The 26,122-nt window shown below is 48.9% G+C and overlaps 1 protein-coding gene across 3 annotated transcripts in view; it reads left to right on the forward strand.

The window, feature by feature from the left end:
- The first annotated feature begins 519 nt into the window (after nucleotides 1-519).
- TRIM67 (tripartite motif containing 67) overlaps nucleotides 520-26,122 on the forward strand; it is a 55,119-nt gene continuing 29,516 nt past the window's right edge. The window contains exon 1 of one of the 3 annotated variants that reach the window (XM_028164428.2): nucleotides 520-2,505. In XM_028164428.2, coding sequence (XP_028020229.2) covers nucleotides 1,354-2,505 — 1,152 coding nt within the window. In that variant the 5' untranslated portion in view covers nucleotides 520-1,353. The remainder of the gene's footprint in view (nucleotides 2,506-26,122) is intronic. The other 2 variants (XM_057531210.1, XM_057531211.1) reach the window with 2 other exon arrangements.

Below are 26,122 nucleotides of genomic sequence, written 5' to 3' on the forward strand. Positions count from 1 at the left end.
GCAGGCCTGGGTCCCGGGAATCTGCTCCGAGGGCCAACGGGCCTAAAGTGGCCCGTTTTCGCGTTCCGCCGGGAAGCCCCATTTTATAAACCCCGTGTCGTGTCCTCCCTCTGCAGAGACGACTGACATGGGTCGCGGAGGAGCACTCTCGACTGAAGAGACGAGATAGCTTGTGGTTCAACCCACAAATAAAACCTCACCCTTTGACTTCAGGCTGTCCGACATTTTGTGGCCTGCACTTTTTGGAGAGACGGCCAGCTGTGCTACCTCTCCATTTGTAAACAACCGGCTTTCTAGGTCCCTGTTGTTCCCCTTTTATGGTGGTAGGTGGAAGCAGGGGAGTGGGCGGGAGAGATGCTGGCAGGGGCGGGGCGGGACAGGTCGCTGTGCTAATTCAGGATGCAGTCTCCATCCAAATAACAGCTTGCTTTTAACAGTGATCCTCTCTGCGAACCCTTAACATCGCCCCAGAACTCCCCTAGCAGCGAGAGGCGAGCCTTCATTCGCCGAGCGGGCCCCTCCTCGCTCCGCCTTCCCTCCGCCCCTCCACTACTCTCGGCCCTGGAAATTACAACTCCTCGGCGCGCGGCGCCGGGAGGAGGCGGCGGCGGCGGCACGGGGACCGGAGGGCATTCCCGAGCCAGCCGGGCGCTCGCCCTCCGCCCGCGGGCTGCCGCGTCGCGCGGCCAAGGTCAGAGGCGCCGCGGGAGCCGCAGCGGCGAACCGGAGCAGCGGGGCCGTCCTGGCCGCGGAAAGAAGGCCCCAGGGCGCGTTCGGCCCGCGTCGGCAGCGGCCGGAGAGGGAGGCGAGAAAAGGTCTCCGGGCCGGCGGGGCCCCCCGAGGTAGTCGCGGGCGCAGAGGCCCGGGCAGGTGAAGGCCCCCGGGTCCGCGAGAGCGGAGTTCGGGCTCCCGCCTCGGCTGCCAGGCGCTGTCCGCCGCCTCGTGGTGCTGAACCCAGCCCCACGGCCGAGAGGCCTGCTCGCCCGCCTTCTCACCTACAGATCGCCCGGACTGGGGGTGGCCACCGGCCAGGGCAAAAGGGGCCCCTGGGCAGCTGCCCACTGCAACCGAGGGGCTGAAAGAGGAGAGCCAGCGAACCTCAGCCCGGCAGCCGGTCCTGATGTGGAGGGGAGACGCGCGCAGCAGCCGGCGGCGGCGCTGGTGCTGATTCATCCCCTAAAGCATCTCGCAGGCCACCGCGAGGGCAGCCGACCAGCTCCGGACTCTGGCCGCAGGTTGAAGCCGCTGGTGCAGGAGCCTCGCGGGCAGGAGGTGAGGACCCGCCCTCCTTCCTCTTGTCCCCAGTCGTCTGTGGGCGGTGCCCCCGGCTTGGGAAGCAGTCATGCCCCTGTGATGCGCCCGCCTCCCCTCTCGCTGGCGCTAAGCACGCTTGTTCGCCTCTGCCCGTCTCCGGGGCTTGGGCCGTTCCACCCTCCGCCCCGAGCCGCTCTCTCCGCCGGCGCAGCGATGGAGGAGGAGCTGAAGTGCCCCGTGTGCGGCTCGCTGTTTCGGGAGCCCATCATCTTGCCGTGCTCCCACAACGTCTGCCTGCCTTGCGCCCGTACCATCGCGGTGCAGACCCCGGACGGTGAGCAGCACCTGCCCCCGCCGCTCCTGCACTCCCGGGGCTCAGGGCTGCCCGCAGGCGCCGCCGCCGCCGCGCCCCCTCCGGACCACGAGACGCCGGCTGGCCCGGCCTGCGGCGGCGGCGGCGGCGGCGGGAGCGCAGCCGGCGGCGACCACGCGGACAAGCTGAGCTTGTACAGCGAGACAGACAGCGGTTACGGCTCGTACACCCCGAGCCTCAAGTCCCCCAACGGGGTTCGCGTGCTGCCCATGGTGCCCGCGCCGCCCGGGTCCTCGGCCGCCGCCGCCCGGGGCGCCGCCTGCTCCTCGCTGTCCTCGGCCTCCTCGAGCTCCATCACGTGCCCGCAGTGCCACCGCAGCGCCTCCCTGGACCACCGCGGCCTGCGCGGCTTCCGGCGCAACCGACTGCTCGAGGCCATCGTGCAGCGGTATCAGCAGGGCCGCGGGGCCGTGCAGGGGGCGTCCGCAGCCGCTGCCGTGGCCGTGTGCCAGTTGTGCGACCGCACCCCGCCCGAGCCGGCCGTCACGCTCTGCGAGCAGTGCGACGTGCTCTACTGCGCTGCCTGCCAGCTCAAGTGCCATCCATCCCGGGGACCCTTCGCCAAGCACCGCCTGGTGCCGCCGCCGCCGCCGCCGCAGCCGCCGCGCGCGCCCGCCGAGGCCGCCTCTGCGTCTCCAGGCGCCGCCCAGGGCGCCCCCAGCGCCGGCGGAAGCTGCAAGAGCCCGGGTGCCAGCGGCGCCGGAGCGGCGGGGGGCGGCGTGGCCCGCAGATACCCTACGTGCCCTGACCACGAAATGGAGAACTACAGCATGTACTGCGTGAGCTGCCGAGCCCCGGTGTGCTATCTGTGCCTGGAGGAGGGCCGGCACGGCCAGCATGAGGTGAAGCCGCTGGGGGCCATGTGGAAACAGCACAAGGTGAGCGCCCGCTGGGCAGGGCGTGGGGCGCGGACGCAAAGAAAAGGGCGCTCCCCTTCGTTAAATAAGCTCCAAGTACTCTGAGCTGAGCGTTGGAGATGGGAAGGGCATGGAAGGATGATACCCTAGGTCCCCTCCCGCCTGAGGCTTTAGGATTCCACGCAAAAGTGGTCTAGAATGCAGAAGCAGGACTCTTCCACTCCCAAAATTGACTAATAAATTACCTTGAGGGCCCCTCTGGATTTATGATACCCAGGGCCCCCTTCCTCCCTCTAAAAAGTTCATATATATTTTTTTCTTTTCTTTTTTCTTTTTTTATAAGTGCAAGTGTTACCACCTGCTTGCAGGAAAATGTCTGATGCCATCCATGCTTGGTTAATCTTCTCTGAAGGCAGGAAGGGTTCTATCCCAACCCTCAGTGAAGGGATACACTATCTCCCTTAGAGCAGAATTCCCATCAGCTTCTAGAGCAGAAAGTTTCCTACTCTCTCAGCTAGTCTCCGGCACTTTCTAACCCCAGAATGCCTCTCAGCTCAAAGGGAAGATGTAATTCTTCATGCGCCTTATCTGAGACTTCAGGCGTGTGCCCTGTTAAGAAGGGAACATCATTCCTCCTGAGAGACCTTCTCTTACTGGCACTCCGGGTGGCAGGAGTGTGGTGGAGTAAGCACTTAGTAAGGCAGCCGGGCGCACTCATCTGCAGGCTGCTGTGGGCCGTCTTTCCAGGGACTTGCCTGGAGGTGCCGCCTCCCAAGTGGGAAGGAACAGCTGCTACAGGCAACTCGCACACACCTGTGGTTGCCAGTGTATCCTCATAGCTGACCCAGAAGGAGAGAAACCTTCAAAATCAGGTCAGGCCCTCGATCAGACCCCAAGGCAAGAGTGGGGTCAGCTTTTCTAACATTCACCTTGATTTCCTAATCAAAGGCCAGGCCGTGCAACTGGACTCACTGCCGAGGTCAGTGATCCGGGTCCCTTGTTCAAGAACTCCAACTGCAAATGTGGACGCTTATCATTCAGTATCCTCTTTCCAGTAAACTCTTAACCCCACAAAGAGACAGGAGATCTCCAAAGAGCCCAAAAGGAAGTATGTATTCTGACTGAGGAGGAAAGACACGGGAAAATAAGGCAACTTGCCATGGTCTTCTCATATCATCCAACTGGAAATGGACAAAAAGGGGAGCATAGATGGGAGGAGAAGAAGGGACCAACCATTCATACTATAGATTTATTACATACAGTTACTGTATAATTTCTGCTACAACATGCCTGTTGTTACTGTAACTCAACATTTTCAAACAAAAAAATTAGGAAAGAACAAATGAGGAACACTTCAGAAATCCACCCTGGAGAGGGAAATTTGCATAGTAGGTCAGAAAAGGGCGATCTGGAGTCAAATCCCTAATTCTAGAACAGTGGTTCTCATTTGGGAACAATTTCACTCCCCCTCCAGGACATTGCCAATGTCTGGAGACAACTTTGGTTATCCCACTTAGGAGTTGCTACTGGCATCTAGGGGTAGATGCCAAGGAGACTGCTACAGGGCACAGAAAACCTCCCGCAAAACAATAACCAAGAAAAATATCAACAGTGCCTCTGACAGACACCCTGTTGTAAGTTACACAGACCTGGATCCAAATCTCAGCATTTGTAATTTACTTGCTGTAAGTGTTGAGGCACAATTTTAAGCCCACTGAATAATATCTAACTCGGATAATTGCTGTTGGGCGTAAGTATAATGCTGTATGTTTAGCCTCTAGCACAGTACCCAACTCACAGTAACCAATATGTATTATTTATCATTATTATTATTATAGTCCTAATACTTAACACCACCAAACTTGCAGAAAGCTATAGGGCAGCAGCAAAGAGCACTTATTTGACCTCAGGGACTTGGTAACCTGGAGAACACAGGAGGTGGTAGTGTTTATGTTGAGTCCTAAAATAGCTTGGAGCTAAATGAGAATGTCTGCTGAGTGAGTTAACATTCATATGACATTTTGTTGCATATTGCTTCAGGGTAATTGTAGCTGCCTTGCTTATTTCATCTTTCAAGTGAAGAGAGTCCTTTTACAAATAAAGAACTCTTTTGCAAAGAGGCTGTGATCAATTACCAAGACAAGGTTCACATTCAGAGTTTCCGAGCTGGTAAATTTTCACAGCCTAGAAGGCTAGAACTAATTCTGGGTGTTGCCACCCAAACTTTTAGACTTACCGAAGAGTGGAAACCAAAACGAGTTGAGATGAGTTTGCAGTCTTAAAAGAGATTAAGCCTCTTACCTGGAAAAGTGAGTTGGATAATGACCAAATGGTTTCAGGAACCAAGATCATGCAGGGAAAACATTGGTCATCCTTGATTTGGTGTCCACAGCAGTTTTATAACATTTATATCTGAGGAAATATGGAAAGAATATGTGATATTTGCTCAGTAGAGTGGGACAGTTATCTGTGGGAAACACAGCTATGCAGAATCTAAATGTCTCAATTTAATGCCACGTCTTCAGGGAACTAAGACATCCTCCTAGGTCCAGAAGGAATTCTCTGAGATACTTTTGTGAAAAGCTGTTTTCAAGAATGAGAAGAAGTTCTGCTGTTCTCTTTCAGCAGGTGCTGTTTTTCTACAGAAAGGGAAATCATTCAGTGCTTCTTAATGAGCATCTCAACTAGGGGCTCAGATCAAAAGATAACAGAGGGAGCCTTGATGGACTGTTTGGTCTTGCTTTGTGGGCAGGCGTCTAGACCACCATTGTGAGCTGTGAAGGTGACTACTTTTGAAAGATAAACTAGAGCACTCAATTTCACACTCCCACCAGGGCAGTTTAAGTTCTTTAGTAAAACTTAAAAGTCTCTGGATTTTGTTGTTGTTGTCATTGTCATCGTCTAAAAATCCCAGGAGCCATGACAAAGCTTGGTACACTACCAGAATGAGAATCAGGACAGAAATATTTCCCTAACATCCCTATGACTGGAGAAGCCTTAAACAAAGCTTTAATTCCTCTGTAGCGTGACTGGAGCTTGCCATCTAATTAGTGATTCTTGGGGAGAGAGACATGTAAGTGACACTGAAATCTGCTTTGAAACAAGATTGATTATCACTTTTCAAAACAAGTGTAAACACACTGCTATATTTAAAATGGGTAACCAACAAAGACCTACTGTACAGCACAGGGAACTCTGCTCAATGTTATGTGGCAGCCTGGATGGGAGGGGAGTTTGGGGGAGAATGGATACATGTGTATGTATGGCTGAGTTCTTTTGCTGTGCACCTGAAACTATCACAACATTGTTAATTAGCTATACTCCAATATAAAATAAAAAGTTTTAAAAAAAACAGTGTAAACACTTTAGGTCTTGGCTAAACACATTTTTAGATGATTCTCCTGGAAGAGGATTAATAATTTCAAAGAATTTCTGATGTGAAGAAACTATACGTTGTGAAAGATAGGGCAGGGAAGGGAAGCTTTCCATGAGTGCTTTTGTCTTTTTGCCTATTGATTGTGGAATTCCAATTTTCCTGAAACCAGAAGGAGAGGGTCACTGTGGGATGTACCTCTTCCTAGTGTGACATGTCACAGAATGTCAGCAACCACTGTAATTCCTGCTGGGTGCAGGACTCTGAATTAAAAATGGTTAAAAGTTGATTCTTGAACTGAGGAAGGGACAGCTGGATAAGCCTTTCTTCAAAAGTCTTTTGAGAACCATGGACAATAGAATAGAATCAAAACAAAAATCTCATTGTACCCCAAGATTACTGTTCCCAATGAGTCAGCACTTCACAAGAGCAAAAGAGATAGTGAGGTCTGGAAATCACGGGAAAGGCAGGACTTCAGGTTACTCCCATGCCCCAAGGATCTGCCAAAGGACACTTGGCTTCTCAGCAGCCTGGTCCTACCTTATTTTATCAAAGAGATAAAGAAAGGCTTTTAGCCTTTAAAGCCTCAGAGGAAAGACTTCCTCCATTAAAAGAGATAACACATAAATGCCCAAAGCAGAACGTGTAATCATAACTGTATACGATCATAAGTATACTTATTCGAATATTTGTAGTACATTATAACACAGGGAATAGATGCTCTTTGTGAAGAATTAGAATTACAGAGGTAGAGATACAGAAATTAAATATCATCCCCAAATTCCAGTTTGCAGAGAAAAAACATTTCTAACATTTTGGAGTTTTTTCTTCTAGAATTCTATTGTATATTTATTTTGTAACTGTCTTTCTTTTTTTTTCTTTAATAATACAGTACAAATATCTTTCATGTCAATTAATGGACATCATTTTGGATGGCTGCATGCCACTCCATTGTAATGATTTTTTATTTTACTTGATCCACACCCTGATGCTGGACTTCATCTAGGTGTTTTCAGTCTTTTGCTGTTAGGAACATTTTTCAAGTTAAATCCATGCCTTTATTCTTAATAATCTCCTCAGGTTAAGTTTCTAAATATGGAGTTGCTATATCAAAGGAGAACTGTCTTTCTGACAGTCTGATTAACGTTGCCAAATTGCCTCCCAAAACGTTTATACCTATTTTTTCTCCCAAGAGCAAAATTATATAAAAAATTAAAAATTCACGTAAACAGGGACCATTGGGGAAAACAATAAGGTGGGTTGCCTTGTTTCTAGTAATAACTGTTTGCTACTTTCATTACATTATTGTTAGAACTATTTTTAAAAAGAGGATCACAAGTATCTAGATTGTCATATTTTTAACTACCAGTTAGTGATCTGCCTTCCCTCAAAAATTGGTTTAATAGGCGTTAACTAGTGCCTAAATAGCCCCTTTTGGATTTTAAGGCCCCTGAAAAGACCAAGCTTTCAGGGCCCATCTAAGGCACTTTTTAAAAATTTTTTTTATTTCTTTATTTTTATTTTTGGCTGCATTGGATCTTCATTGCTGCGCACAGGCTGTCTCTAGTTGTGTCGAGCAGGGATGCGTGGGCTTCTCATTGCGGTGGCTTCTCTTGTTGCGGAGCACGGGCTCTAGGTGCACAGGCTCAGTAGTTGTGGCACGCGGGCTTAGTTGCTCCTTGGCATGTGGGATCTTCCCAGACCAGGGCTTGAACCCGTGTCCCCTGCATTGGCGGGCGGATTCGTAATCACTGCGCCACCAGGGAAGGCCCTAAGGCACTTTTGAGTGGGGTTTGAACGGGGAAAAAGAGGGTTAGGTAGAGAGAAATGTTTGGCAAAAAATCTTCTGGAAGGTATGAAGTCTCCATCTCTGTGGCTAATCGCTGCAAGCCGAGAGTTGCTAAACAAATCCATCAGGGCCCTCAGAGCATGCGACATGGAAATGTGCACAATCTGAGTGGAAGCCTGGATTTTTTTGAGATGTTGAATCCTTCACCAACTCTGAAGCTCTGGGCAATGAAGTGCATAGGCTGGCTTCTGTTCCGTCTGCCCCAGACTGACTGAGAACCAATGGCGAGTCTGCTTAGACCCCTAGAAACATGAGCTGACTCCAATAAGTAGAGGCTGCCGCGTCTTCGGAAACCACCCTCTGTGTTAACATCACCACTGTCTTTAAAGCCACCGGGGCTGTAGCCTGTCTTGTGCTTGGATTTAATTCCAAGGAGCTCAGTAATTCAGGAACAGCTATTAGAAAGAACCCCTATGTTACAGGCTTTGAAGTACATGCTTTCCTCATCGTCCCACACATCTGGAAAACAAAAAGTGGGTTTGACAGAAGGCAAGAACCCATAACTTGAATTGCTTTTCTCTTCTCTTTGAAGATTATTTATGGAGTATCAGGATTCAGAATTGAGGAGGACCTTAGAGGTTGTGAAAGGACAACCCCATGTTACTACTGAAGAATGTGTTTCCTAGTGTACGCTCTGGTGGTCACTCCACGGCTAAGGTGTTCTATTTTTAGCCTGCAGTGGGAGGTCCTTTATCTGGGTCGCGATTCTTGGTGGATGGGACCTTACTTGTGGATGTCAGTGAAATGGACTGTTCTAGAGGAGAGGGGTCTCTCAATCTCTGAGACCGCGTAGAGGGGTCAGCAAACTGGTACACCGCCTGTTTCTGTAAATAAAGTTTTCCTGGAACACAGCCGTCCTCCTTTGTTTACATTTTGCCCATGGCTGCTTTTGGCCATGGTTGCTTTCGGTAGAGTTGAGTAGTTGGGACCAGAGATCGGCAGCCTGCAAAGCCGAAAATATTTACTCTCTGGTTCTTTACGGGGAAAAAAAGAAAAATAAAAGTGCCGACTTCTAGACTAGGACCTCGTGACTCAAGGTGTGGTCCGAAGAACAACAGCGGCAGTGCCGGGAGCTCGCTGCACATGCGGACCCTTGAGACCCGCCACAGTCCTACCGACTCACGATTTGAATTTAGCAAGGTCCCTAGTTGATTCAGATGGACGTTAAAGTTTGAGAAACCTTGATGGGAATGCTTTGGGGGCTCCAGGGCGCTGGGCCCCACACTGTAACTGTGCAAGTCATCTACAGCAGTGTGAAGTGGACTCTAGGGGGTCCCGGAGGTTTGAACCAGAGTCTTAATTACTCTGGGAATCTTCGGGTTCACCAAATCCTGGGTGCTGGGAGGCAATATGGTGCTCAAAGACCACCTGACCCAGAGATGGGCAGGAACCTCTGAGGGGTGGTGGTGCTGTCTGAGCCGTCCTGGGCCAGAGCGTAGGTGACTCATGAGAAGGGAATTCTGGACAGGTGCTCTTTGCTGCTTCCCTGGGTTTTAACAGAAACGTATATACTGCTGTTTGTATCTCTGGGTTTCCTCTGGGTTTGTGTCTTCGTCGTTCTATAAAGAAGCAAAGCGGGTGATCTGTCCACTCTTTAGGCAGTTTTAAAGGTCCTGGCCCGAGGGTGGAGGAGATTGGAACTCTCAGAGCCATGAGACCTAAAGGAGCAGGAGAGAATCCAGGCAGATATTGTGGGGCTCTCATGAATTCACTCCTCCCTGCTTGGCACTTGCCCTTCCTAGGGTAGCCTGTTTCCTAACAGACATCATAAATCCCAGCATCCTCCTTTTGCAGGTGAGGAACGTGAGGCCGAGGGGCTTGCTACAGTTGCACTGCAATTTGTGAAATGATCCCGTAAAAACATGATCGATTCTTCCCTTGTACATTTTGATTAACTATAAAAATAACAGAATGCTCTGTGTATCTGAACAAAAACAGGCGCCTGCAGCATTCCCTAAAGAGGAATTAGGAATGGAAAAAATATAGGGTTAGCAGACACCTAATCTAGAAAGTGGGGACAGAGAGTGGGGCAACAACCCCTCCCTTATTCAACTGAGATGGGCAGAAGAAAAGGGAGATAAAAGGGTGAGGAGGACACAATTCATCTTGTTTGGAGCAAATAGGATAAAAGAACTTGAGTGCTGGAGGGAATCTAAAAGATCAAATAGCTCTGTCTCTTCATTTTTTATGTGGCTGCAAGGGAAGAAGTGGTTTGCAGGGAAAAGTAGGCAAGGATCCACAAGGGACAGAAACAGGTGAGGGAGTTGGAAGGGGTCTAAATGACAGATGTAACAGACGGGAATCTGGACCCCTCCAGCAGGAGGGTCTGGGCCTTGGTCACATGTCATCTGAAAAATCTATCCAGACTGTGCATAGTTTAAAAAAAATAGGTCAAGGTTGTTAGGAAATTTTGGCAAATATTTGTACTTATCCAATCTCCCAGTTCTTCCTTATCGTTGGATTCTGGGTGATATCTATAAAACCAAGAAACCAATAAAATATGAATAATCATAAATGACAGTCCTCTTTAAAGCAGAGAATTGTGGCTTACATCACTCCATAAATAACGTGTTACCAAATGTCTGGCTACCTATCAGCTGAGCTGTGTACCCACATGACCATAAGTCAGCTCTAGCACTCACTGAGGATAACTTAAAAACTGATGATGTCTCTTGACCTGTAAGTCATTTCCCTGAGCTTGTGCCGCTAATGAGTATTTATTCTTCAATCGACCTAATTCCTTATTCAGTCAACACTTAAATCTTCAATGCCGGTATCCTACCAGGCACCATTGTAAGCACCAAGGCCATGGAAGGGCATGTTCTTTTCCCTCAAAGAACAGAGATCTAGTCACAGGAGAGAGAAAATCAACACATGCATAAACAAGTAAATAAATTGGAGAATTTCTGATAGTAATAAGTGCTACGATGGAAGTAAAATAATGTGATAGAAAGCAGTTGGGCAGACTTCTTCAGGGGGAAGGTTGGAAAAGCAAGACTTGAAGATTGGCTGAGAAGTAACCAGCCCAGCACAGTTCTGAAGGCAGCTCGCTTCACAGGGAGAGCAAGAACGGAGAACGAGAGTTGGGGGACACCCACTGTGTTTGAAGGACAGAAACGTGCCTTTGGAGGACGATGAAAAAGGTGGATAAGGTACAGGAGCAGAGACACAGGCAGGGTCCAGAGGACGCAGGGCCTGGCAGGCCACAGGGAACAGATGGGATTTTATGGTAAATGCAAAGAGAGGTGACTAGAGGACTTTAAGCGGGGGAGCAATGTTTATTTTTTTTAATATATATATATATTTTTAATTTATTTATTGGGTTGCACTGGGTCTTAGTTGTGGCACGTGGGCTCCTTAGTTGTGGCATGCAAACTCTTGGTTGCAGCACGCATGTGAGATCTAGTTCCCTGACCAGGGATCGAACCTGGGCCCCCAGCATTGGGAGCATGGAGTCTTAACCACTGTGCCACCAGGGAAGTCCCCTATTTTTTAAAAGATCTTTTTGACTGCAGTTGGAAAATGTGTGACAGGGGGACAAGAGTAGGGGAAGGAAGACCACTTCCTAGGCTATGAGAGTCACTTGAGCTATAAAGATGGGGACTTGAACTAGGAGGGAAGCAGCAGGAATGGAGAGAAGTGTATGCATTCACATGCTGCTTGGGGTTCTCTGAGCTTCTTGGACCCGTGGTCTGATGTCTTTTATTATTTTTGGAAACTTTTCGTCTATTATCTCTTCCGATGATTCTTTTGCTCTGCCCTCTCTCATACTTCTGGGATTCCAATTACACGTATGTTACATTGTTTGATATTGTTCCACAGTTCTTGGATGCTCTGTTCTTTTTCCTGTAGTCATTCCTTTTGCCTCTGTTACAGTTTCATTCATTTCTACTGACCTCTCTTTAAGTTCACTGATTCTTTCCTAGGCTGTGTCAAGTCAACAGATTAGTCCCTTTCCATCTTCTCCGTTGTCCTGCCCCTTCCCCAGCAATAGGAAGCCTTGAATGGTCTGGACCCATGACTGTTTCCTGCATCTTCTCCAGGAAGATTGGGTTTTTTCTTTTCCCTATCTCCAGCCACGTGGGGTCTTCACTTTGCTCGGGGGCGGGGGGGGGGGGTGGGAAGGACAGGATTTGCTGCTTGTCCCCAGTGGCTTAAGGTTTTTGTTCTGGAGGGGATAAGGGTCCTGGTAGGGCTTTGTACTTTCCTGTGGTGACTGTCACATCTCTCCTTCAAGCCAGCTCTGGGGTGCAAATGTTTCCCTTTTTTAATCTAATAGACACTTTAGATCCTGCAAATGGTCAGGTTTCACTTTTCTCTTTGGCCGCTAAAATGCTTAGAGCCAAATATTTTGTGTGTGCACGATGGATGTAATTATGTTATAAATTTTGAGCCTCATTTCTGGCTCCATTTTATGCTCCCACCCTTGTTTTTCTTTCTTTTAAGTTATGCAATCTTGAATTCTATAGACCCTTGCAAGCTGCCTTAAATCCCTTTTGAACTAACTAGGTTAATAAATTGAGTCGCCTGCTTGAATAAAAACCACAGGGAACAAGAAACTTCTGGAAAACCTCATTAAAATAGTCCCCTACTGGGACTTCCATGTTGGTCCAGTGGGTAAGACTCTGCACTCCCAATGCAGGGGGCCTGGGTTTGATCCCTGGTTGAGGAACTAGATCCCACATGCATGCCACAACTAAGAGTCCGCATGCTGCAACGAAAATCCTGAGTGCTGCAACTAAGACCCGGCGCAGCCAAAATAAATCAACAAATAATGATAATTAAAAAAAAGATAGTCCCCTACTTCTGAGCAGTGCCCGGTCACTGTTACAAAAGCTAAATACGGTTTGAAATGTTCAGATCAAGAAACAGCGGCTTTCCCAGTCACTGGGACACAAGACTGCTCCCTTCTCCCTTTTAGTTCCTTATAATAAAGAAACTCCAAAATGACTGTGTCTGGTCTTGACAACAGGATCATGTGTCCTGGTTCACATCTTTCATGTGAATATCACCACATACCTCAGTTTGTTTTGAGGGTGTGATTATCACCTCTCAAACCGGCTTCCTGTACACGTATTTGCAGCTTATCACTGATGAATATTTGTCCTTCACACAGCCCGGCAGGGTTCCACCCCTGTAGCTTGTTGGGAATATGAAGATGTTCAGAAGGGAAGTCAGGGCACGTTAAGGCCAGAAGACCCTGCTGAGGGGTGTCAGGAACCACAAGAGCTTTGAGATTTCTGCCTGTGTGCAAGCTAACACATGCTCTTGCCACAGTTCATGGATGTGGGCAGGAGACATGAGACTCCTGGGTCAGAGTTGGAGGACGGTTTTATCACTCAACAGCAGCAGCAGCAGTCAGAGAATCAGCACGTCTGTGCCAGTTCCCCGAGCCCAGTTCCCCCAGGGTGATGTGAAGAGAGCCAGATGACACCCACACACACAGTAGGTTGCATTACAGAAGAGGAACCTGAGCTCAGGGAAGCTGAATCTTTTGTAAAATGCAGTAAGCACTGAGCTCTTTGCTCCAGAGGGAGACAGCAAGTCCAGTTTCTAAGGTCGTTTACGCAGACATCCTTGGAAAGATAGCCAGAACAGAGAACAATCAGTGCCTCACTGATAACACTTGTAAAAACCCAAGAAACCAAAGTTATCTTCCAACAGGAAGATTAAATCAAAATGCAGGTAGTTCCTCAAGTGATTTCTGCTTGTATACATTATGGGTAACTTCTCCAAGCTCCTCTGGTTCTCCGAACTGCTTGCTTCGGTTGGGGTACACAGGCCTCGGGGTTTTCCTGGATGGTGTGATGGTGATGGTGTTGAGGAAGGTGGTGGAATGTCTGTGGTGTGGGCCACAGGAAGTATGAGGACAGCGCTAAAGGGGCTTTCATTCCTGAGTCCGTTTGTGTCTCCTCTAGCACGTGGAAGACAAACAGCATCTCATGACTCTGTATGATGCAACTGAAACATTCCACTGGACAAGCATGCCTTGGACACCTACTGTAACCCACAGGCTGTGCCAAGGGCTGTGGGTACACTTGAAACAGGCTGCAGGGAGCTCACAGATGACTGGAGGAGAGGATGATTTTCCTCAAACCTAATGTTTGTACAGACAATATAAAAAAGTGGAATAAGTGCCATATTTGTCATGTGAATAAACTGATGAGGGACGAGAGAGGAGAAGACAGTTAATTCCGCCTGGAGATTTGGAAGGGGAAGGGGAAAGGGTAGTGAGCGGACGATTAAGGAGAAGGTGGTGTTTGAGCTGGGGTCGTGAATGATGGGTAAGAGTTTTATTAGTTGGGAAAGAAAGGAGAGACTTAAATGTACGGCATTGTGTGAGATGTTAAAAAAGATATTGAAAATCGAGTTCCTCTTTTCAAACAGCTAATTATCTGCTGGTCGAGCACCAGGGATGAACATATATTCACACAAAGCAGAGGGACCTTGAGAACTATGACACCACTTCTGATAAAAGTGAGGGAACTTGAATTACCCATCCTTTAGCATCTGAGACTCCCAGAAAACATTCGGGATCTGGAGAGAGTGGTGAGAGAACGATGGGAGAAGTGGATTCCAGAAGCCACCTTTAAAGGGACAGCTAGCTTGAGAGCCTAAGAAAGATTAAACGTTGGTTTCATTTAAATTTCAGTGAAGAACAGGGATAGCCTGGCTATAATCCTTTTGGAGGTTCTTGTAAATTTGCATTCTTTTCCCAGGTTGTTAGATTTATCCTGTTTGCCAGTAAAACCTGGCAGCAAAACCCTTTTGAACATCTCGATTTGCTTTGCTAAGTTAAGAGGAGAAGGGGGTCAAAAAAGAAGTGAGGAAACTGTATGGGAAAAGAAGGAGCAAGGCAGCGGCGGAAGGAACTTGGGAAAAGGTTGATAAAGACGGCGGTTTTGCACTGGTCATTAGCTCTAGCCTTTTAGATAGACAGGAGGGCCTGTCTGTCCATTTCCTCACAAGAAATAAAGAACAGTACCAGAGCGCAGGTAACTGGGGCTAAACCCTAAGTGTAAATGGGCGCAGAGCAGAGTCAGATCGATGGCAAACTGCAGGGAAGGCTGCACGGGGGGCATTGGAGCTGAGTTGGGTTTCAAAGTGCTGGGAGGATTTGGAGAGGTGAAAGGAAGGAGGTATCCAAACAAAAAGGAGAGTGTCCTTTTTTGTAATTTGACCATGGATAGAAAACTCTGAGACAAGTCCTCATCAGACACGATTGTCACAAAAACCATCCTGTTATGGTTGCCAGTGACTGCGGTTGGCCTGATCCCAAAGAAGAGGCAGTTTGGGTTACGGGTGATAAAAAAAACATCACGTGGCTTTGCCCCGTGAATGGCCTTTGTACAAGGACAAAGTCAGGATTCTGGTCCCGGGGCTTTGTGCGCCTACCATCCTATCCCAGGCTGGTTTGCTACCACTGGAACATGATCTGAATGACTCTTTTTTTTTTTTTGCAAATACCTCTTTGAGATCCTGCTTTCAGTTTCTTTTTTTTTTTTTTTTAATAAACTTATTTTATTTATTTATTTTTGGGTCTTCGTTGCTGCGCGCAGGCTTTTCTCTAGTTGCGGCGAGCGGGGGCTACTCTTCATTGCAGTGCGCGGGCTTCTCACTTGCGGTGGCTTCTCTTGTTGCAGAGCATGGGCTCTAGGCGTGCGGGCTTCAGTAGTTGTGGCTCACGGGCTCTAGAGCGCAGGCTCAGTAGTTGTGGCGCACGGGCTTATTTGCTCCGCGGCATGTGGGATCCTCCCGGACCAGGGCTCGAACCCCTGTCCCCTGCATTGGCAGGCGGATTCTTAACCCCTGCGCCACCGGGGAAGCCGTTGTACTCCCAGTACCCAGCAGAGCAGCTGGTACCCAGGAAGCCACAAGAAGCATCTATTTAATAAGTGAGTGGTGACAACACCAAAATGTATTCTACTATCAACACCGTAAATGACTATTCCGGTGGGGTCCCTTTTAGCTTCATGGAACAGAGTGATTCATGCAGGAGGGGGCACTCCAGGGAACAGTGTGGAAAATGAGGGCAGGAGGAATTATGCATTTTTCTGGGCCCCTTATTGAAGAGAGCCATTCACACTCATTAGCATGGTGCACCCCTCCCCCATTAGATGAGCTAATGGTTTTGGAAACCATCGGCTGATCTCGTGGGAAGATGGAAGCCAGCTGGAAATATTGGTGGGATTTTTCCCAGATGTTAGCTGTTGCATCTTGTCCAGAGAACAGACTGAGTCTCAGTTTACTAGACTGCCACTCCCGAACTCTTTAGTGCTCCAGAGGTAGCAGAATGCACCAAATAAGAAAGTTCGCTATAGAGACAACTCTCCTAAAACTCTACCACTTGCCAGGGAATGAGATCATACATTTTAAGAACTCATGACAGGGGACTTCCCTGGTGGCACAGTGGTTAAGACTCCGTGCTCCCAACGCAGGGGGCCCGGGTTCGATCCCTGGTCAGGGAACTAGATTCCACATGTATGCCGCAACTAAGAGTTTGCGCGACTAAGGAGCCCGCGAGCTGCAGCTAAGGAGCCCACCTGCCACAACTAAGACCCAGCGCAACCAAATAAATAAATAAAAAGAACTCATGGCAGCGCACACCACATAGTAAGTGGTCGGTGAAAGAAAGCCAGAATCATAATCAGCCCCACTGTCGTGATTATTGTGAGTGTCAAGGCCAAGCACGGTGGGGAAGAAGAGGCGACTGTCTCAGGGTCTGAGGTTGTTCCCAAGAGCCCTCTCGTGGGAGGGCTGAGACGCAGCCATCACCCTAATGATGCAGTTGTCCCCTTGGTGGGGCCTCTTCACCACACCACGTGAACAGGTGCTAGATAGATCTATCCTGGGACTGCCCGCACCAATCTTCTGGTCATCACTGACTGATATCATGGGAAGGATTTGGATTGAAATCAAAAGCTCTGGGTTCAGTTTGGAGCTATGTCTTGAGATAAGTCTCTTAATGTCTCTCAGCCTCCGTTTCCACACTTGAAAGGTATGAGGACGAAGCGAGGTGAAGTAAAGGTACGCATGGTAGCTTCAGGGCACTCAGTTTATTGTAACCCCTGACTTCTTTCCTGAAGGTACAAGCAGCTTGGCCGTGTCCCCTCTTCTCTAAAGAACCCGAAGCCCATTTTATGGTGTAGAGAATATGTGTAATATGATTCCATTTAGTGAATATATATGAAAGAACACGTGTTAGAATAGGAATAAAAACTGTGCATAGTGTACTAGTTTCCTGGGGCTGCTGTAACAAATTATCACAAACTGGGTGGCTTAAAACAACCAAAATTTGTTGTCTCACAGCTCTGGAGGCTGGAAGTCAGAGATCAAGGTGTCACAGGGCCGTGCTCCCTCTGAAGGCTCTGGGAAGCATTGATCCGGGCCTCTCTCCTGGCTTCAGGCGGTGCCTTGGCTTTTGGCTACATACCTCCAATCTTCCCCCTGTGTGTGTGTCTGTGTCCAAATTTTCCTTTCTCTAAAAACATCAGTCATACTGGATGAGGGACCACTCTACCCCACTATGACCTCATCTTAGCTAACTACACCTGCAGTGACCCTATAAGTCACATTCGGAGGCACTGAGGATCAGGAGAGTGAAAGACAATTGCAAGTTACCAACCAGGCAGAGGAAGCCGGTTGTCTCCTCGTACCCTGTGAAAATGTTTGGCTGGATTGAATTTGAATTGTTTTCGAGCAGAGACTAGGCACACTAAGGCGAGTGGGAGTTCAGATTCCGGTCGTGGGTCGGGGAGAATGAAGGTTTTGAGGTGGGAGAGGGGCTGTGGTGTTGGGTGGGCAGCGAGGGCCCTGGAGACTCTGGGTGGAGAGCAGGAGAGGGGGTGGAGGAGAGAGGGGGCTCTCAAAGGGAGGCTTGTCGTCCTTGCGACTTTTCCCTGAGCCCTCATGAAGATCACCACAATCAATTATGTTGAAAATATTAGCCATCCAGGGTTATAATAAGAAACAGTATTTTTGCATCAAGACATTGTTCTGAAGTTCACATGTCCTGAATCAGAGGGCATTTGGGGAAAGAGCATGTGACTGCTTTCAGTTGTAAAATTGCTTAGCTGCCCAGGGTAGAAATTTCAAATGAGATCTTAGTAACATATGAATTTTTTTAATGAAAGTAACTTTATTGTTTTTTCTAATTATAAAAGAATAATATGCATTATTTTTAAACATTCAGACAATACAGAGGAGATGCAAAGAAAAATGTGAAAAATCACCTATACTCTTACAATTCTTACATGTGTGATACACACATTTATTTAATTACCTTAATAGCGATCATATATATGCCACATATATATATGTATATAAGTTTTTAATAAATGAGCTCTTCTTACATGTGCTTTTGGTATAATGTTTTTCTTCCCATTGAACAATCTATTATGGAGATTGTTCTACCTCAATATAGAAACACGTTGCCATTTTAATGGATGCTGGGTATTCATTTATGTGGATAAAGCATCACTGATTTAATCATTATTCCTGAACATTTAAGATCATGTACAAATTTTTACTATTTTTAATAATGCGACGACCGCTCTTGTACATACATCTTTGGATGCTTATCCTATTATTCCCTTTAGGATAAAGTCCTATACAAACATCAAAACATTTTAGGGATTTATTTCTTACCTCTCCCTGAAATATGAAGCCAGGATCTTGTCTTTAAGAAGCAATTCTTGGGACTTCCCTGGTGGTCCAGTGGCTAGGACTCCACACTCCTAATGCAGGGGCCTGGGTTCGATCCCTGGTCAGGGAACTAGATCCCACATGCTGCAACTAAGAGTTCACAAGTCGCAACTAAGAGTTAACATGCTGCAACTGAAGATCCCAAGTGCTGCAACTAAAGACCCAGCACAGCCAAATAGATAAATAAATAAGAAGCAATTCTCAACTGCTCCATGTCTCCCCGAGTGCCATCTTCCTCTCCTGCCCCTCTCGCAAACACTCTCCTGCCAAACCTATCGCACTGGCGTCGGCAGCAGGACGGAGAGAGAAGGCAATGGTAGAAGGAGGGGTTGGGTGACCCAGGGGAAGGAGGAAAAAAGTCACGTGTTTTAATGTGTTATTTGATTTGAATTGTCACTACTAAGTAGGTAGTATAATCCCCAGCATGTAGATTCTAATAAGAGAGTAAGAACTCGCCCAAGAGCACATGACTAGTAAAGGAAAGCCAAAGTCTGCCTGACTCCAGAGACCGTTTTGCTAGATTTAATTATTTGTTCAAAATATTTTCTGCTCTCCTTGTGGGAGAGCTGTACTTCTTTCTCCATTGATATAAGGCTGGGCTGTGTAACTTGCTCGGGCAAATGAATGATAGAGGAAGTGATGTGTGCTACCTCCCAGGAGAAGCTTTAACAGCCAAGGTGTGTTTCTGCCATAGCTCCTTTTCCTCTGCTATGAGGCCAGGATGTCTCAAATATGGGATATGCTCCTTTAGCTTGGATCCTGAAGCAAAGAGGGCATGTGACCTGCAATGGGCATCCAGTGTGAGCAAGAAGTAAACCTTTGTTGTTGGAAGCTTCTGAGTTGGTGGGGGATGTTTGTTACTGCAGCTTACCAAGCTGAGGCTGTCTAATACAACCACACTCTTTCCATTTCACTGTCTTGTGTCTCTTGCCTGAGCCATGCCCTGGTTATTGGTCAAAATATTTCTATCTTTTCCTTTGGTTGCAGAAGAATGAGGAAACAGGTTTTTTTTTTAATTTATTTATCTTTGGCTGATTTAGGTCTTTGTTGCTGCACGCGGGCTTTTGCTAGTTGCAGTGAGAGGGGGCTACTCTTTGTTGTGGTGCATGGGCTTCTCATTGTGGTGGCTTCTCTTGTTGCGGAGCCACAAGAGAAGGAGAGGAGGCTGCAAAGGCTTCTGGGGATGCCAACGTAGGGAGATTTCTGCAGACAGAGACAAGCAGAGGGAGCTGTGGGTCCCATGGAGCAGCATTCTTCTTGTAAATATCCAGGAGAAAGCAACACCTAGAGAACAGCGATCTATAAGAAATAAAAGACCAGTGTGTCTTCTCTTTTTACAACCGGACCAACACTGCTGGCCTTGCTTTATACAACTTCCAGGAACCAAATAAATAGCTTTTGCATTTTTGGCCTCTTCGTGGAGATGAAGGCAGATTGTCCCAGCCCTGATTGATAGAAGATGGAGGTCAGGGCTGTGAGCTGAAGGAAGTAACCCATCTGGAGGCAGGGAGAGGAGTGTCTTCCTGAGGACTGGGTAGGGGATGGGCATGGGGTGCGGTGCTTGTGGGCTGTGTTGTGGAGCCAAAGAATACTGGTTGGGAAGGACACCAAGTTCCTTTAGAGGATGCTGAAGGTCTCTGGGTCTCTTGGTCCATGGAGCAGATTTTTGGGAGGAATGTCTCAGAAGGCGCCTGGGGCAGCCGTGCCTGACAGACAGAGGAGGACTAGCCCTCACCATAAGCGCACGGGCTTCAGTAGTTGCAGCATGCGGGCTCAGTAGTTGTGGCTCGCTGGCTTAGTTGCTCTGCGGCATGTGGGATCTTCCCAGACCAGGGATCGAACCCGTGTCCCCTGCATTGGCAGGCAATTCTTAAGCACTGCGCCACCAGGGAAGTCCCGAAACACTTTTTTAAATTTAGCAGTGTTCTCTACTAGATCCATACCTAGATTTCTTTCATACTTGATTTTTTTTTTTTAATTTGGGCTTTTTTCCATGATCCCTCAACCATAGAGAGACAGGCGTTCCCTGTCACACATACAGCTCCTGGAATCGGGCATGCTGTCTGGAGGTGACTAAAGGATGCCTTTTTGATTACTTGGGTCTTCTCTGAACTCCTTGTCTTTACTCTGAACCTTTTTCTGGATAGTTTCATTTTGCTTGAAATCCATGTGTTCTCTTTTGAGAGAAACATAAATCTAGCACTTCCTGAGCAAGTTTGAAAGTGACAGTGTGAGACACGTAGTGTACCTCGCAAGCTTGTTTTCCTCCTAATATCTCTACATGGTTAGTGACAAATGAGGGCGATATAATCCTTTTTGACAGTAAGTTACCCCCAAAGTGTAAGAAGTGAAATTCCACGACCAGTCTAACGTTACATTGCATGTCAGATGCAAAGCAGAAATGGAGCTCTGGTCCTTGCTTCTGTTCCTTGGTTCATTTTATAAACTTCTCCGCCATATTGTCCAATAAAAAAACAACTAATTAATGCATCTGTTCAGCAAATACTTATTGACTATACACCGATAGCTCACACAGAGATGAAGCAGACCAGGGTACCCGTCCTGTAAGACCACACAACTGAGCAGAAGAAAGGGTAAATGCATGATGACGGTACACTATAATGAGGTGTGGGGTGGCACGGGGGCCCAGAAGAGGAGCATCTCCACCAGCCTTGAGGGGGTGGCAGGGAGGGGAAGCAGCACGAGGGAGGGACGTCTGAGCTGAGTTTCGAATGATGACTGGTGGGTGCTGGCAAAGCAAGGGGGAGACCACATCAGGCAGGTGAACAGAGATGCGAGGGTGTCGAGGGCTGGAGCCGCCTGGCAGGTCGTGCTGAGGTGGCTTGTGTCTTGAAGGTGGTAGAGCCTGCTGCCCTTGCCTGTTCATTCCAACAGGAACTGACAAGCCCACGCCCTGGGGGGGACGTGGAATTTCCAATTATTCTGGGTCTGGTTCCTGCACATGTGCGCTCTTGAGGGTCACTTGTAAATGTATGTATGTATGTATGTATGTATGTATTTATTTATTTGGTTATTTATTTATTTATTTATTTATTTATTTATTTATTTTTGGCTGCGTTGGGTCTTCATTGCTGCGCGCGGTCTTCTCGTTGACAGGCTCTAGGAGCGCAGGCTTCAGTAGTTGTAGTGCACGGGCTTAGTTGCTCCGCGGCACATGGGATCTTCCCAGACCAGGGCTCGAACCCGTGTCCTCTGCATTGGCAGGCGGATTCTTAACCACTGCGCCACCAGGGAAGTCCCTCTTGAGGGTCATTTGGCACTAACTGACCCTCTTATCAGAATGGGAAGCAACCGTGTGCCCATGGGTACATGCAGTGATGTAGCCAGTTCCCTTCAGGCCTGCCTCTTCTTATTTTTGACCTCAGCGTTAAGTCCTAACCAAGGAAGTTTGGTTGGTGGCTCTGAAAGATCAATACTGGCAGCTTAAAGGTCCCTGTTGACAAGCTGAACTGCTCCCCCTGCACACCTGGGGCAGGAGCTCACCGAGAACTCCTAAGCTGTCAGCATTTTGGGGAATCGGAGTCTGAAGCTGAGCTGTGGCCAGGGAGGAAGAGAGGCCTCTCGCCATCAACCGTCTCCAGAGGGACTGAGCTTATGCAACTGCAGCATGAATCACTAATTACAGCATAGATATCTTTGTGTTTGCTTAGCCTCCTAGCCAGTTAGAGCAAAAGAAACCAACTCTGGTTCACTTGAATTGAAGAAAATTTACTGGAAAAATAATACTTGTTTCTAAGCATTTACCGAATCCGAGGGAGCTTTGAGAGCCATGTTCAAAATTACAACAGGGATCACGTACAGCCCTGCATGTTTGCTAGCCTCTGTTCTCAGCACCTCACATGTAGCAACTCACTTAATCACACGATAACACCACAAGGTACCTCCTGCAGGAAGAGATTAAACAATTCACCCAAGGACACAGAGGATGTGAGTCGGGATCCAAACCTGGCATTCTGGTTCCAAAGGCTTTCTTGAGCCCTAAGAAGCAGGAGCTACAAGAATGGTCTACTCCCAGGAGTCTGGTCAGGGACCTATAGAACAAATGCCTGTATTTCTGCGTTTCTTTGCCCCTTTCTCAGTTTTGAGTTCCAAGGAGCTGGCATACTCCCAGCTAGAGCAGGGCATGTGCCTGCCCCTTGCTGGGTGACGACAGTGGTATTGGGGCCATGATCCCAGTCCTACCAGATGGTACCTAGAGGGAAAGAGGCAATTTCTCAAAGCAAAACAAAAGTACCGTTAGGAAGGATAATGGACGGCCAACAGCAGGGAAGCAGCGGTGGCTGTGATGGTCTGGAGAAGCCCCCTCTGGGACCTCGTTGTGCTCAGAACCCCCGTCACTAGAGTGCCAGCCCCTGAGCCCAGGGCTCTCCACGCAGGTTCTCTCTTAAACCTTGCAATAGCCCTTGGGGTGCATAGCATTGCCCCAGTCTCACAGCAAGGACACAAAGGCTCACAAAGAAACTTGGTCACATAGAATCAGGGTTTGAGTTCAGCCCTTGACTCCACAGTCCATTCCGCACACGGCAAGGCTTCCGGGCACGTGGCTGGCAGGTCCAGGAGCTTAGTCCACTCTCCGGCCTGCTTAGTGCGAGGCTGAGCTGAGCTTCTGGGGAGCTTTGCCCCCGTCACCGCCTCCCGTCCGCCAAAGCCTGAGTGGCTGGCTCGGGGGTGGGAACGGGGGATGTCAAACCAGCCACCATGTAGTCGCACCTCGTCCACTCCTGGCCCTCTTCCCCCGTTGTCAGGATTCACAACTCTGTGATCTCAAACCTCCATCCCCTGGACCACCCTGCATCCCTGGACCACCCTGCATCCCACCCACCACTTTGGAGGGACCGAGGGAGGAAAGTCAGAGGGTATCCAGCTCTATTTTTACTCAAGTGAAGTGGGGAAGGAGTGGTGCTCAGGAGATCCCACCAGGGCGGGACCCCCAGGGAGAAGCCCCGGGAAGAGGCCCAGGGCCCAGCAGGATGGGCCGGACGGGCCAGGCGGTGAGGCGGGGTCGCCACAGGCGCCAGGTGTCGGACCCCCCAGAAGTCAAGCTAGACGCCTCCAGCTGCACCCCGGGACCCCGCCCGAGGGAGCCAAGACTCACCCCTGCTTCTCTGTTGCCCCAGAGCACACGGCACTAAACTCAGTCGATTCACAAGCCACTCGAGCCAGCGCCTGTTGTGTGCAGGCCCCGCGCTGGGCACACGGATGAATTCACATCTCACTGGGGGAGCCTCGCTCCAGCGAGGGCCAGTGGACAGGTAACTAGATGCCAGACGGACGGTGACAAGGACTAAAACTGGGGGTAAGCAAGAGGCCAAGGGGGAGCAGAGGAGAGGAGGATCCCACAGTCTCGTGGAGTCCCGGAAGACTTCACGGAAAAGGAGATGTGCACCTGGCCTTGGGCAGGCTGATCCAGGGCTCCAGGTGGGCGTTGTGAGGGCAAGTGACGGCTGGGAGAAGGCTCACAATGCAGGGGGGGAAGCGAGGGGAGCGGGTCTGCCGGAAGGCGGGGTCTGGGTTCAAAAGCCCCAGGGAGGGCGGAGGTGCTGACCCCCCCAGCACACCACTGGGCCTCCTCAGCTGTAGGTGGCCAACAGGTGCCTGTTGACGAATCACCCAGTGACTGGGTGAAGGTCTTGACGGCCAGGCTGAAGGGTTCCCACCTTGTTCAGCAAGAGCCACAGGAGAGGAGACCTTGAGCCCCAAGGGCCAGGAGGAGGGAGATTCCAGCAAAGACAGAATTTCTTACTGAAGGAAGAGTGCATTTCCAGGCAGGACAGAACAGATCAGGGTCTATCCTGGTTTATGATTTAAGCAGGACAGCTGTGAACCTCCCACTTTAAACCCTTTTGTATTAGTGTGTGATATGAGTGTATCAAGGTACAGTTGCCCCGCTGTATCCGAGGATTCAACCAACTGTGGATCAAAATTAGTGAGGAAAAAAATTCCAGAAAGTTCCAAAAAGCAAAATTTGAATTAGCCACATGTTGGCAACTCTTTTCATAGCATTTACATGGCATTAGGTATTTTAAGTAATCTAGACACGATTTAAAGTATGTGAGAGGACGTGTGCGGGTTACATGCAAATACTACCCCATTTTACGAGGGACAGTTCTGGAGGCCAAGTCTGAGATCAAGGTGTCACAGGGCCCTGAAGTCTCTAGGGAAGGATCTATTCCAGGCCTCTCTCCCAGCCTCTGGCAGTTCCTTGGTTTGTGGTAGCATAACTCCAATCTCCACGTGGCGTTTTCCCTCTGTGGACATCTGTCTCTGTGTCCACATTTCCCCTTTTTATAAGGACACCAGCCACATTGGATTAGGACCCACCTTAATGACCAAATTTTAACTTGTGTACCTCTGTAAAGACACTGTCTCCAAATAAGGTCACATTCTGAGGTCCTAAGAGTTGGGACTCTGACACGTCTTTTTAGGCGGCCATAATTCAACCCATGACACCTCCCCTTGAGGCTGCCCAGGGTGCAGCCTTGAGTTGGGAAGGGCTGGATGATAGAGAGGTAGCGCTCTGGCCTCTTTGCTTCTCTCCTCCTGCCAGAGGCCTGTACCTACACACGCCCATGACGTCCACGTCTGCTGAATCAGCAAGGCCAGTTGGGCTGCTTATCTTAAGGGGCATATGAGTCTTAAACAGAAGATAAACCTAAGAGAGGAAAGCTCAGAAGCTCCCCGGGCATGTGACAAGGCCAGGAGGTCACCACTGGGTTAGCTGTTGGTGTCCCAGGGGCTGGGTCCTTGGGACCCCTTGGCAGGAGGGAGCATTTGAGAAGATGCAGGGAGAATATCTGCCTCCATCGATTCAGACTTCCCCAGTGGGGAGGGGGACTTATCATGGGAGGGTGCGGTGGCCACCACCTGCTTGGGTGGAAAGTGAGTGGTCATAGCGCTCAGGCCTCTCAGGAGGGTGCTTCAAAGGTAGCTTCTCTGCTTATCCAGGAGCCCCTGACTTTTGATTTTCTTAAACGAGTTCTCCACATCACTCTTTTATTCCTGCTGTTCTGTCAAAGGATTAGGACATTTTGAACTCATTTTAGGGATTATCATCAGCCACGAATTTAAAAAACCAACACCTATTAGTGAGTGGAGGAGGAAAAGGGGAGAGGAAATGCCCCATGGCCCCATTTCACAGCCTCTTCCTCTGTGCTGAGTGAGCGTGCTAGACACTCGGTGAAAATTCGGCTGTCCTTCACCGTGTGCCCCAGAAGCGTGGGAGCAGGGCGGCTAGCTCTCCCAGTGAGCAGATGCACAGAGGCTCCCAATCGCTCCCCCCGGAGCCCTGGGAAGGCAGTTAGGCTGAGGGACAGGGTATCTAGCTTTAGGGGCAGCAGAGAGAGTGAATCGCTGGGCGTACCCTCCGCAGATAAAAGCAAACCCTCCTTTTATTCTCCCCCAGAGTGTAGCTGCTTACATATTCCCCCGACCTCTCCATTCTTGCATTACACAGCCTCCCAGTGTAATAGTGTCATACTGTGATTTATAATAAAATATATATTTGGTCTTCATCTCGGTTCCTGGCACAGAGCTCCTAAACCTCTAGGAATTTCCTAAATGATGAGAGCGATATAATATCTTTTATAATGAGGTGATTGTTGGAAAGCCTCAGGTAACCTAAGGATGGACTCGTTGCCAGGGGAACGGCCGTGTGAGTAGGGGGCTGGAGCTTTCAGTCCCCGACTCACCCC

Source organism: Balaenoptera acutorostrata, chromosome 16 (genome assembly GCF_949987535.1).
Source record: "Balaenoptera acutorostrata chromosome 16, mBalAcu1.1, whole genome shotgun sequence".
In the NCBI taxonomy this organism is placed as follows: domain Eukaryota; kingdom Metazoa; phylum Chordata; class Mammalia; order Artiodactyla; family Balaenopteridae; genus Balaenoptera; species Balaenoptera acutorostrata.